General features: G+C 51.0%; 1 protein-coding gene across 1 annotated transcript; it reads right to left on the reverse strand.

Moving 5' to 3' along the window:
* Positions 1 to 3499: 3499 nt before the first annotated feature.
* Positions 3500 to 12484, reverse strand: UTP11 (UTP11 small subunit processome component). The gene is made up of 8 exons (XM_084652457.1): positions 12325 to 12484; positions 11104 to 11165; positions 10200 to 10302; positions 8512 to 8625; positions 7408 to 7501; positions 6915 to 7045; positions 4408 to 4518; positions 3500 to 3784 (listed from the first exon to the last, which is right to left on the reverse strand). The coding sequence occupies exons 1-8, from the start codon at positions 12466 to 12468 to the stop codon at positions 3701 to 3703; spliced, it is 843 nt and encodes a 280-aa protein (XP_084508583.1). The 5' UTR covers positions 12469 to 12484; the 3' UTR covers positions 3500 to 3700.
* Between the last annotated feature and the right edge of the window lie 287 nt (positions 12485 to 12771).

A 12771-nucleotide genomic window follows, 5' to 3' on the forward strand; every position in this document is an offset into this window, starting at 1 on the left:
TGACTTTTCACACCTTATGCTTTTTGCATTTTTCTGAATATTGCCAACACCAAGCCCAAACATTCAATATTCAAGCAGATTGCCTTAACAATCAGGAGATGCCTAAAATAAGTGCACTTTGCATTCTGGTTACTGAGACTCGAAAGGTTACATTTCAGGCTTTTCTCCATAGCCAGGAAGAAAATAGCTTTCATCTTTTAAAATAGTAGAGTCTCTAGTAACCACCTGACTCCAGGAGCTGGAGTCTTAAGGAAAACACCAATTATCATGAGACTCTTGATAAATTTGAGAGTTAGCAACACTGGGAAACCGAGAGTTCAGTTTCTTTTTTGTAAGTGAAAGTGACTGATTTGCTAAATTCTGACACACTAGCCCACTTCTGCCACCATATTGTCTCAGTTGCAAACACTCGAGGGAAAAGTTAATTAAAAAATAACAAAGAGCTGTTTCCCCTGGAATTCTGAACAATCCTGGAAACATTTCTGTTGGGGGAAGTTTTAGAACAGCTGAACCAGAGTTACGCTGACAGCAACTGCCTTCAGCAGAATGGTCAGGCCCTGGAGGACCTTGGAATTGAATACTAAGGTGCTTCATGTTAGAGGCAGCTGGCTCCTCGGGGACCTGCTAAGCTGTTCTCTTGGTCAATGCATAAAACGTGGTACCTCCTAATTCAATTAGACACAGGCAGGTGCCACATTTTCTTGTTTTTGTAAATAAAAAGAAAGCTGATTTGGGTTCCAGTAACTTCCCCCACTATGCACCTTGGAGAACCACCCAGCTTGTGCAAGATGCCTTGCAGAATGCTGTGGCCAAGTGCGAAACGCTGAGTCAAATGCCGTGCGTGGCTCAGCACAATTATGAACTGAGCATGCCACTTGGAGAACGTCCCTAGTGCCAGCTGGGAGTTGAGTGGAGAAGATACAGACAGACATCAGCTTGCTTGATTGCTTCATGTTCTGACAAGTCCCGGCCCCATGCTGCTCTGCATGGCTCTGTTCACTGGCCAAGTATTGCAGTGTGTGTATCACAATCAGGGCTTCATTCAGACATGTACCTATTAGCTGGAATTACACAATGCACAGTGTAGAGAAGGGTGGGAAGCATTAATTGACATTTATAGAGACAAAATGGCAGGAAGTGCTGGACAGCCCTCCCTCCCTGCAGCTGAAAACAGTGGTAATTACAGGACCTGGCCCTGCCTCCCACAGCTTTAAATAACAACCCAGGAGAATGCAAAAAACAGAAAATCCATCACAAATATTTTTTCAAATTCAGAAGTGAATTTCCGTGCGACCATATTTGTGACTGCGCTTGGGCAAAGGGCACAAAATTATTTGCCAAATATTTTATTCCAAAAATATATCAATCGGCTGAACATCATGTTCTACAACTTTTTATAAATCTACCCCACTTTGCAAATCGGCAGTTTTATCTGAATGACATGTGGTACTTTCTGAAAAAGTCACCAACATTTAGAAATGCTTGGAGAGAGACACAGAATTCCTGAGTTCTGGTCCTGCCCAAGTTTTTAAAAAAGTAACCTGAAGACCTTTATAAAGTATTCTGGCGACTGGTGTCTTGGAGATTAAAGATTAAATTTATTTACCAAGCAGACTGCACTTCTCAATCAAGTCCTGGACATCATACCACACCCAGCAACGCACATCATAGCCAGCGCTGAGTTTTGGGTGGCAGCTGTACCCATCACCTAGTCCTCTCTGCCTCACAGCCCCACTCTGTGGAACGCTACTGCCATCTGCTGGCCCCCTTACCTCCACCTCTTTTGTAGGACAAATTCTAGAAAATTATACTTAGTGCTGCAGGCTCATCCATCATTTAAATATTCTTCTGTTTTATTCACATTTGTAAGAAAACTTCTGTGGGCTAATGTTTCCGCTAAATACCAGAATGCTAGACGATCACTAAAGACCCCATTTAAGGAGGGACTTGCATCTGCAGAGTTTAATGTCCTTAGTTTAATCCAATTCTCCCTGTCACTCCAGCAGCCATGCCAGAGTCCATTCATGCTGGGTCTGGAGGGCTGGCGAGAGGGTCACTAGCTCCAGCTACTTATTGATGTAGTCAGTATGTTTTACAATATGCCCTGGTATTGGAGGGGAGGCAGTTTGCTCTAATGGAGACTGCGATGCAGGACTAAGGCAGGAGAAGTCAGGTTCCAAACCTGGCTCTGCTCTTCAACATGGGACACTGGCAAAATTTGCAGTCACCTAAAGTGAGGCACTTTGACTGGGGTTGTCAAAGGAGCCTAAGGAGTGGGGCGCTCAAATCCCATGGCACTTCAGTCCCTAGGCATCTTCAAAAGCCCAGCCCTAAATCTGTAGGTAGGCATTTTCAAAACAGCCTGGTTCTGAGATACTGAGCGTCTGGAGTTCTGATTTCAGTGGCAGCTGCAGCTCTAGAAGTGGCCAGCTTTTCACTGTGGTGCCTCAATATACAGTCAGAATCCTAACTTCAGGCACCCCACCTCTGAAAATATTGGCCTGACTCCATTTCGCTCTCTGCAGAAGAGAGAGGCTTATATGCATCACAGGAGTGTTGAGAAGATTCATTTATCTGTACCATGCTTTGATAACATACAGGACTAAATATTAGTAGACATTTTGCAGTCAGCACAGTACAGAGAATTCATATTAGCATTTCTGCCCTGGATTCTGCACACGAAAGCATCACTGAGTAGGAAGATCTGAGGACAGTTATCTGCCTGCCTAGTATTATCTCTACTACACATTTGGACTGAGCAACTGTTGCTGAGTTTTTTCTCCCCCAGTAGTGGCAGACGATTACCTGTTCTGTTCTTTTCCCTCTGAAGCACCTGCCATTGGCCACTGTTGGAAGACAGGATACTGGGATAGATGGACCTTTGGTCTGACACTGTATGACCGGTCTTATGTAGGTAATTCATCACTTGCTCCTACACCAAAATTTTTTATTCTAGCTTCTTAAGGTATGAATATACATACAGTGCTGCAGCGCCTCAGCTGTACCGAGACAGCTGCACCACTGCAGCGCATCTGGTGAAGACGATCTATACCGATGGGAGAGAGCTCTCCCGTTGGCATCAAATAACCACTTCCACGGGCGGCATAAGCTGTGTCAGCAGGAGAAGCTTTCCCGCAGACACAACGCTGTGCACATGAATCCTTATGTCAGTGTAACTTGTCGCTCGGGGGGGTAGAAGAGAGATGCAATGGAACAGAGAAAATAGATGCTTAGAGATTGATCCTAGACTTTTACCATCTAGAGCACCAGGACAGGAGAGCTGCTCTGGAGCCTTCACCAGACCTAGGCAGATCACCATCCCCTAGCCACAAACTTTACCCCTGTCCCTGGTCAGGGTCCAGTCTCCCCTTTGTTTGTGTATTGTGCACACAAAATGCCTATCAAAAACGTAGTTACAAACTCAGCATCTCTCTCTTGGGGTTTTCACCAAGGTATCTGGACACCTCTTCTGGGGTTTCCAACGTGTAAATACCAAAACTGAAGCAGAAATCTTCTTGGATTTATTAAATAGAATGTGTTATAGTTACAAATACCCACAGGGCTTACTTTGACAAAACATTAAACTGCAGTGAAAATAAGCCTGATGCTGACAAAATACCAGCATTCTCCATAAGAAGCAACACATTCGTTATGTCAACTAGATCTACACAAGGACGTCAAAAACTATTTCCCAGAAAAATTAACGTTTCCGTTGGAATTTGAATTTGTAAACAGGTGGGCTATTTATGGTTTCTTTCTTCACCTTCACTTTGTAAGTTTTGTCCTGAAACGAAAACAAACAATTATTTTTTTTCCTATCAAATGATGAGAGAAACGTACCCTATGGGGAGAAAATGGAAGTGCTGGTGGAACTGGAGGTGCAGATTAGCTTCAGTGGTAACTGGGCAATTCCTCATCTTTAGTGGGAGTGGGCAGAAGATATTTTCATCTGCTTTTTCGTCTAATTGTGGTGCTAGCCACACAACCCCTTTCTGTGACTGGCAAGTCCCCACTGACACAGAAAATCTCTTTAGAGTCATTGGAATTTTGAGGATCTGTTCCTAATCTAGAGAGACCACAACCTCCTCGTTCCTCCCTTCTGCTACTCCACAGCTCCAGTTTCAAATTTACGCAGCACTTTACAGTAGATTGATCAGGCTACACAGAGAACTGACTCTGCCCTAAATTTATGGAACACAGGCCTGAATGGGTTCAATATCATATAAACAAGTTATCTGTGCTACCATTACAGCAGGAATGTTTCTTGGTAACTTTTATAAGGAGCTACCTGAAATGCTCCACAACAAGTAAGGAAACGTGGACACACACATACACAACCTGTTCTCACTTCTAAGACCCTCAACAAGTAGAGTCCAAAGAACAAGAGTTAAGTCTTTGTTCCCTCACCAAGAGGTCTTTGCGTGCCTGGATCTTCTGAGCAATAATAAACATCTTCTTTTCACGCTCAATACGCTGTTTCAGGAGGCTGTACTGGTGCTTCCTTTGTTGGGCTAATTTCTGAAGGAGGAAAAGAGCATTTTTCAGTAGAGCAAAAGAACAAGAAAAATATATTCTCTCCCTCAACTCATCCCAGGCTGCCAGGGATCACACTTAGGGTGACTCTCTGAGTTTTTGATTAAACAAAAAACCACACAAGTTCCACAAATGAAAAGTTCTATTGAAGTACCCAATACCAATTTTGTGGTTGCTTCCAAAAGGCTCATTATTTAACACGTTGAGCTGAGATTTCCTTGCACATACCATATTTCTAGCAGGGACCTAAGGGGTTAACACAGGCAAGATAATTAGGACAACAGGCCTCTAGGACTTCTCCGATGATATGTGGCTGGAATCTTGGTTTCACAGCTCATCCAAAAGTCAATATGCCACAGCAGCAAAGGACCTCCTAGCTTCTTCTTCTTGTCCTTTGTGACTAAAAATGATGCTGACATTTTTACAGCTTGTAGGTGTGGTTGTGGCTAAGACCACCAGTGCATGAGTGGCAGTCCTTTCTGAATGAAGGGCAGAGCTTGCTCAGTGCTGAGAAAGAGATTACAGTCTATACCTGCTGAGTCTGCTGCTGTTTACACTCAGCCACTATATGGCTCTTGAGGCACAGAAGCTGATCTTGAACTGGATAACCTTCTAGCACCATGCTGGGTTTTAGCTCTGTACTGATTCAGAGCAAAAAGGGTCACCAAGACCAGTTCCTGAAGTCAAGATATTGCTTGGAGACCTCCCAGTCAAACAGTAACCCACCTGATTCTGCTTAACTTGTGAGAGCTGATGGGCTCAAAGCACAAGGTGGCACGGCTGCAGGTGTGACCTCGTTAAGATCATTGAACAGGACAGTTCCCAACATGTTTACAATGTGACTAAGTCTTTGGAAGAGGAGAAAACCCATCAGTTGAAACTAGTCCAACCACTTTAACGCCAAGCCAGAGTGAGAGGGCTGGCAGGAGGGAGGGGAGTGGGGAACGTTATCTGACATCTGATTTAAGAAGAACATGCTGCAATCTTATGAGCAATTTTAAACACCTTTATTTTTACCTTATTGCACATACTGACTCAAGCTTACAAGACTGCCCAATATATCCAAACTAATTAGGAGGCATTTATACTGCTAAACCCATGCTTAGCTGCTTCTGAGAGAGCGAGAACTGCTATGAAATTAAAACATCAGGAGCAAAGCTGGTGCTGTCTAAGCAATTCAAGCTGGAGAACAGAGGCCCGTGTGAAACATATTTTAAATTAAAGAACAGCTAGGAAATGAGATTTCAGCCTAAATAGCTTCACAGGAAAGAGGAGGAGGCAGAGTACTGGATCACAAACCCCACTGTGTTCAAAGACAGAAAGAAAGAGAATCCAAGTATAACTTTATTAACCAAAAGCCATAGAAATAACAGAGAAGACAAAGGGTATTATGATTGCCAGGTGCAAAGGAGAGGCAGAGTCTGTATATTTGTATCTACTAAAGCCACCCATTTCACAGGAAGCTCCTCTGTATCCCCACTTAGGGCTACAAGATTCTTTTTTTGTTGTTTTTTTGAAGTGCTCAGATGCAGCATTATTACACTTATATATATATAAACAAACAAATGAATGAAGTCTCCCCATACCAGAACTTCTTAAAATCCTGGAATCCCAATAAAACACCATTTCTATAAGGAACAGAGACAGCAGTAAAATACCAAATCTGCACATGGAGTCACCAGTGGTTCTATCTGTACTTCACGCTGTACTTCCCAATAGCACTTTTGGAGTGGATACTGATGGTTACCACAGTGGAAGAGAATTAACAGGGCCATAAGAAGAGAGACTCCTAAGAAAAAAGTCCACCATCCGTGCAGGACTTGTAAGATGTAGCACAAATGCTATTAGCATCAATTTAAACTGCCTCTTTTAGGGAGCAAAACTATCAAAAGACAATGAAGCTTCTGCAAGAGACATACTCAGCAGCATAGTGTGCACTCATGCTATGCCACCTTACTACATATGTTCTGCCAATCCATCTCAAGCCTGACATCCAGCACCATTTCTTACTCCTGTTCTGGTAAGGAAAGAATGCCTGTCATGCCCACTGTTTTGCAGTGCAGACAAGTGTCCCTAATTCACCAGGATGTGACTAAACTGCTTTTCTGCTTCTGGTCTTAGGGAAGATTTGACTACAGGATTCCAGATATGAAAGGCTGGCACCATGAGTACGGATGCCAATCAGTCCCTGACTCTTAGTCACTGTGCCCCTCAACCCCTGGTATCACCAACAAAAAGCCTTAGACTATAAAAGCAAACTTGTTCACCCAGAGAACGCTCCAATGGACTCTTCCTAGTGCCTGTTACATTTTTAAAAGTAAAGTGCAAGGACCCCATTTGCTACTGAATGCTAAATCACAAAGGGTGGCAAAAGAGTCTACCTTTAAATGGGCTGGCTGAGTGGCTCCTTTTACTGTTTCCTTCTGCAGGGTTTCAATGGTAGGTCGGTTATACACTCTGTCCACTAGCTCTGGGGATGTGTTCAGGTGAGTTGCAACATCAAATTCTTGAACTAAAACCATTTTTTTAAAAGAATTTAAGATTAGTAACGAGAGTTCAGCAAATTTCTTGGGACAGATTCAGCATTTCATCCAAATATGTGGCTTATACTTGCTAGGAGATGGAGAGTACTAGGTCACTTTTTGCCCTATGCAGGTGTGAGGTCCAGCCCAACGGCCCGAGCAAGCGGGACAACCCATCTCCTTCACTGTTCAATAATGAGCCCCAGAGCCTCGGACAAGTCACCATTTCTGAGACAGGGTTCCCCTCAAAGAGAAAGGTGTGAAGGAACAACCACACAATTTTAAAGATTTGGGGACAGCCTAAAGATGCTGAAGGGAAGTTCTTTTTCAATAAATAAAGCCCTAATCTTACCTTCTTTTTTGGTATCAAAAAAGAACAGGTGCTTGTTTGATCGCTTCCCCTGAGCGTCCAGCAGCTGGAGCTCCGATTTCATCCTTTCAATTTTCTGTGGGGAGGAGAAAAAACTGAGCCTTCAGCAGTGGGCAATGCTTCCTTTGTGCCTCAGCAACACATACTTTCTTAATATCTAAACTCTTCATTCCTATTAATTCTTTTGTAAACAGATAACCAGACAATTAGTCCATTGTTTACATTTGTGTCTCTTTGAAACCTTGTCAATTCAAGAAGAATTTAAAGTACTATCCCTCCCCGAACCCCTGGTTAGGTTTGTAATTTTACAATCATTTTCCTATTTTTCTCTCCTGTTTGCTGCATGAGAAAGCCACACAAACAAGAGGAAACTAACCACATAGATCTCAGAGTAGCAGCCGAGTTAGTCTGTCTTCGCAAAAGGAAAAGGAGGACTTGTGGCACCTTAGAGACTAACCAATTTATTTGAGCATAAGCTTTCGTGAGCTACAGCTGAATGCATCCGATGAAGTGAGCTGTAGCTCACGAAAGCTTATGCTCAAATAAATTGGTTAGTCTCCAAGGTGCCAAACTTCTCCTTTTCTTTTAAGCACATAGAGGAAAGAATAGAAATGACTATCCTCAAAGTACTGGCTAAGACACAAAGGCTTTTGTTTCTCTAGTCTCATTACAGAGATCTTAGGTGCTATTGTAACAGCAGATATAACATTTTCAGACAGAACTTGATCTAAATTGACTGCATCCCTTTAAAACTAAACAGTTATTTCAGAATCAATAATTTTCAGTTCACGCTAAACATCAGAAACGAGGCTAAGCATTTAATGTCTAAAATCTACATAAAGTTTTACGATAGTTTATCCAGCATACCATGCACTGTCTAAGCAACGGAGCAGTCTAGGACACAGTTTCAATCAAAGACCCCCATATACAACTGAGCTGTATTGACATTTTCTTCTGTCATTTCTGGTATGACTGAAATCTGACATGATCAAACAAATGCCTATCAGCCAATGGAACAAACGAAGTTAAAATGTATTCATTATGAACAAACTGGACGATAATGAGAGGATCAGTAAAGACTATTACCTTAGCCTCTGCCACTCTTTTCATTTCTATATATTTGAGATCCTGTGTCCTCATCACCTTCAGCTGTTCCTGGGTCACCTCTTCCTTTGGCTGCTTAATTACATGAACTCCATCCTAAAAGCAAACAAAGTACATTAACTGCAGAGATGAACACGCTCCTAAAAGTAAGGCCTTGTCTACACCAGTGGTTCTCAAAGCCGGTCCACCGCTTGTTCAGGGAAACTCCTGGAGGGCCGGGCCGGTTTGTTTACCTGCCGCATCCGCAGGTTCGGCCGATTGCGACTCCCACTGCCCGCGGTTCGCTGCTCCAGGCCAATGGGGTCTTGGGAAGTGGCACGGGCCGAGGGATGTGCTGGCCGCTCTTCCTGCAGCCCCCATTGGCCTGGAGCAGGGAACCATGGCCAGTGGGAGCCGCAATCGGCCAAACCTGCGGACGCAGCAGATAAACAAACTGGCCCAGCCCGCCAGGGGCTTTCCCTGAACAAGTGGCGGACCGGCTTTGAGAACCACTGGTCTACACTACAAAGTTGTCTCAGCAAGAGTTATGCCGCTTTACTTAAAGCACTTTAATTAAAATCGCTATTGCATGTCCATAGTAGTTCCTTGTGTCAGCAGAGTGCATCCATACTAACAGCTCTTGCTGTGGTAGCTTTCCCACTGTGCAACTGGCTGCAGGGTGCTTTGGGAAGGGCTTGAAATGCCTCATGAGGCAGGTATAGCATCACATGATGCAGGTTTCTCAATCCCATCATTCAAGGGGCATCCTAGCAGATTGTCAGTGGCTTTTCAGCTGGATCATGTGATGGGGGGAGGGGCAGGTGGGGGGCAGGCTGACTGACCTATCTTGAAGTGGGGGAGGGGAACCCAACACCCCCCCTGCCCTCTCCCTTGCCAGCCTCCAGCTTTGCTCAGCACAGCCTGCAGTTGTGATTCCCTGTAAGTTTTCCCACAGCCTCCATAGCTTCTGGGAGCAGCATCCCGGGCAGCTCTGTGGGCTCTCTGTGCTGAAGAATGTCAAAGCAGTCCCCCACACCCGCCCAGCCGCAGTCTGCCTGCTGCTGTGTACCTAGCGCAGGGCAGAACAAAAGGCGCATTCCAACAATTTGCTCTTTGCGCACTCAGCTGCAAGATACTTTCCAGAGGGGAGGGGCACATGCCTGCAGATCAAACCAGCGAGCAGAGCGGTCATGGCAGGCATTGTGGGATACTGGCGGAAGCCAGTTCCGTCGACAAAACGAACAGCAGAGTCTACACTGACGCTTTGCTGCTTTAACTTTACAGCAAAAGGCTTTATGCAGCTTGTTGAGGTGGTTTTGTCAGCAAAACGGCAGAGTTTTGCCGCCAAAAGTAGCTTTGTAGTGTGTACACCTCCCCTGTTTTGCTGACAAAAGCTGCCTTTTGCCAACAAAACTTTGTAGTGTAGACAAGGCCTAAGCTACTAGGGCAGAGGAAGAGCCCTTCAATGCCCTACTCTTCTAATAAAGACTCCAGAGGGTAAAATGAGCATCTCCCCTGATATCAAGAGCAGGCCACTCTACAGTCAGCCACAGTGGGTACCAGGCTATTTAATCATATATAATAATTTTTTTTTTATGGGGGAGGGGGGGAGAGGAAGAAGAAACCCAGCCATTCATTACTCAAAGCAGAATAAGGCCACCCTGTCTGAATACAACAAACCAGATTCTCACCTGGAGGTGCACACGGGTCATTTTAAAATAAAACTCATCAGGATTTTTCTCCAGGGCTTTCTTGCGAAGTGCTTTGAGCACATTCTGTTTCTTGTGATAGTCACTGAAAAACAAGACAGTATGTTTGACACCACCTGCATTGACGTGGGCACAGCCACCAAATGAAACACTCAATAATGATGCTAAATCCTCAAGAGCCTTGCAGCAGCACAAAAGACATTTAAACAGAAGGAGAAATCCACAGACCATTTATCCCCTGGATTTATTCCTTTCTCCAAGCTGCCAGCATGATCCTCTCCACCCGGCTCACGCATCCCACCCCCAGTCTCAGGGAGAGCAGAGCCCACAGACCTGCAAGAAGCTGGCCACCGAGGAAAGGGGGTTTGGTGGTCGCCACTGTAAGAGTGGGCTCTTCTCCACCCAGGGCTCCGCTCTCCACACCAGACACCCAGCGTTCACACGGACCCTGCCGGTCCCACCAGCCCAGGAGGATGCCCAGAGGAGCCAAGCCAAGCCCCGGCCGCAGGCGCAGGGCCCCGGGGAAGCCGGGGGCGGCAGGAAACCCCGAACAAGGCGACCTCCGCTCCGGCTGCACCGCGCACTGACGGCGGGGCCGGGGCCGCGGTCAGCTCCCGGGGACCCCCCCGGAGACCCCCCCCAGCCCCGGAGACCTCCGCCCCCCCGGGGGCCCCGCCCCGGGGAACCCCCCCACCCCGGAGACCTCCGCCCCCCCGGGGGCCCCCCCCCAGCCCCGGAGACCTCCGCCCCCCCGGGGACCCCGCCCCGCCCCGGAGACCTCCGCCCCCCCGGGGACCCCCCGGGGACCCCGCCCCGCCCCGGGGAACCGCCCCACCGCGGGACCCCCCGGGACCCCCCCGCCCGAGCCGGGCGCGGCGGGACTCACTCGGCGCGGCGCTTGTAATCCTCCTTCTTCTCCAGCAGGCCCAGCTGCCTGCGGGACCGGGGCTGGAAAAGCGAGACACGGGGCTGAGCGAGGCGCTGCCGGCGGGGCCCCGGGGGAGGCTCCCGGGTAGAAGGGACGCGGGGGGGGGGGCCTGCCTCGCGCGCGGCGGGCTCGGGGGGGGGGGGGGGGACACGGCCCTGCCTCGCGCGCGGCGGGCTCGGGGGGGGGGGACGACACGGCCCTGCCTCGCGCGCGGCGGGCTCGGGGGGGGGGGACGACACGGCCCTGCCTCGCGCGCGGCGGGCTCGGGGGGGGGGGACGACACGGCCCTGCCTCGCGCGCGGCGGGCTCGGGGGGGGGGGACGGGACACGGCCCTGCCTCGCGCGCGGCGGGCTCGGGGGGGGGGACGGGACACGGCCCTGCCTCGCGCGCGGCGGGCTCGGGGGGGGGGACGGGACACGGCCCTGCCTCGCGCGCGGCGGGCTCGGGGGGGGGGACGGGACACGGCCCTGCCTCGCGCGCGGCGGGCTCGGGGGGGGGGACGGGACACGGCCCTGCCTCGCGCGCGGCGGGCTCGGGGGGGGGGACGGGACACGGCCCTGCCTCGCGCGCGGCGGGCTCGGGGGGGGGGACGGGACACGGCCCTGCCTCGCGCGCGGCGGGCTCGGGGGGGGGGACGGGACACGGCCCTGCCTCGCGCGCGGCGGGCTCGGGGGGGGGGGGGGACACGGCCCTGCCTCGCGCGCGGCGGGCTCGGGGGGGGGGGGGGACACGGCCCTGCCTCGCGCGCGGCGGGCTCGGGGGGGGGGGGGGGACACGGCCCTGCCTCGCGCGCGGCGGGCTCGGGGGGGGGGGGGGGACACGGCCCTGCCTCGCGCGCGGCGGGCTCGGGGGGGGGGGGACACGGCCCTGCCTCGCGCGCGGCGGGCTCGGGGGGGGGGGGGACACGGCCCTGCCTCGCGCGCGGCGGGCTCGGGGGGGGGGGGGGGACACGGCCCTGCCTCGCGCGCGGCGGGCTCGGGGGGGGGGGGGACACGGCCCTGCCTCGCGCGCAGCGGGGGGGGGGACACGGCCTCGGGGGGGGGGCGGCCCTGCCTCGCGCGCGGCGGGCTGGCGGGGGGGACACGGCCTCGCGCGCGGCGGGCTCGGGGGGGGGGCGGCGGTCTGCGGGGGGGCGCGGGGGCCTCACAAGGGCCCGACGCGGCGTCTCGCGGCCTCACCTGTCCCCGCTCCCGGTGCTCCCGCTGCCCGGCCTTGGCCGCTTTCCTGAAGGCGGCCGCCATGGCGCAGGCTGCGGGGGCTCGGCCGGATCGGGCTGGGGCCGGGGCTGGGGCCGGCGCCGCTCCCGGAAGCGCCCTCCGCATCCGGGGAAGGGAGGCGCCCGCTGCGCCCCCGCAGCGTCCACCGGGCCCCAGCCCCGGCGCGGCTCCCGGAAAACGTCAACTGAGGCGCGGGGGTCAGGGGGTGCCCGGGGGTGCAGAGGTGCCCGGGGGTCACGGGGTGCAGAGGTGCCCGGGGGTGCAGAGATGCCCAGAGGTGCCCGGGGTCCGGGGGTGCAGAGGGGTCCGGGGGTGCAGAGCTGCCCAGAGGTGCCCAGGGGTGCAGAGGTGCCCGGGGGTCCGGGGTCACGGGGAGCATGGATATCAGGGGGTCAGAGGCTCCAGGGA

This window comes from Lepidochelys olivacea (genome assembly GCF_965140295.1).
Source record: "Lepidochelys olivacea isolate rLepOli2 genome assembly, chromosome: 19".
Taxonomy (NCBI): Eukaryota; Metazoa; Chordata; order Testudines; family Cheloniidae; genus Lepidochelys; species Lepidochelys olivacea.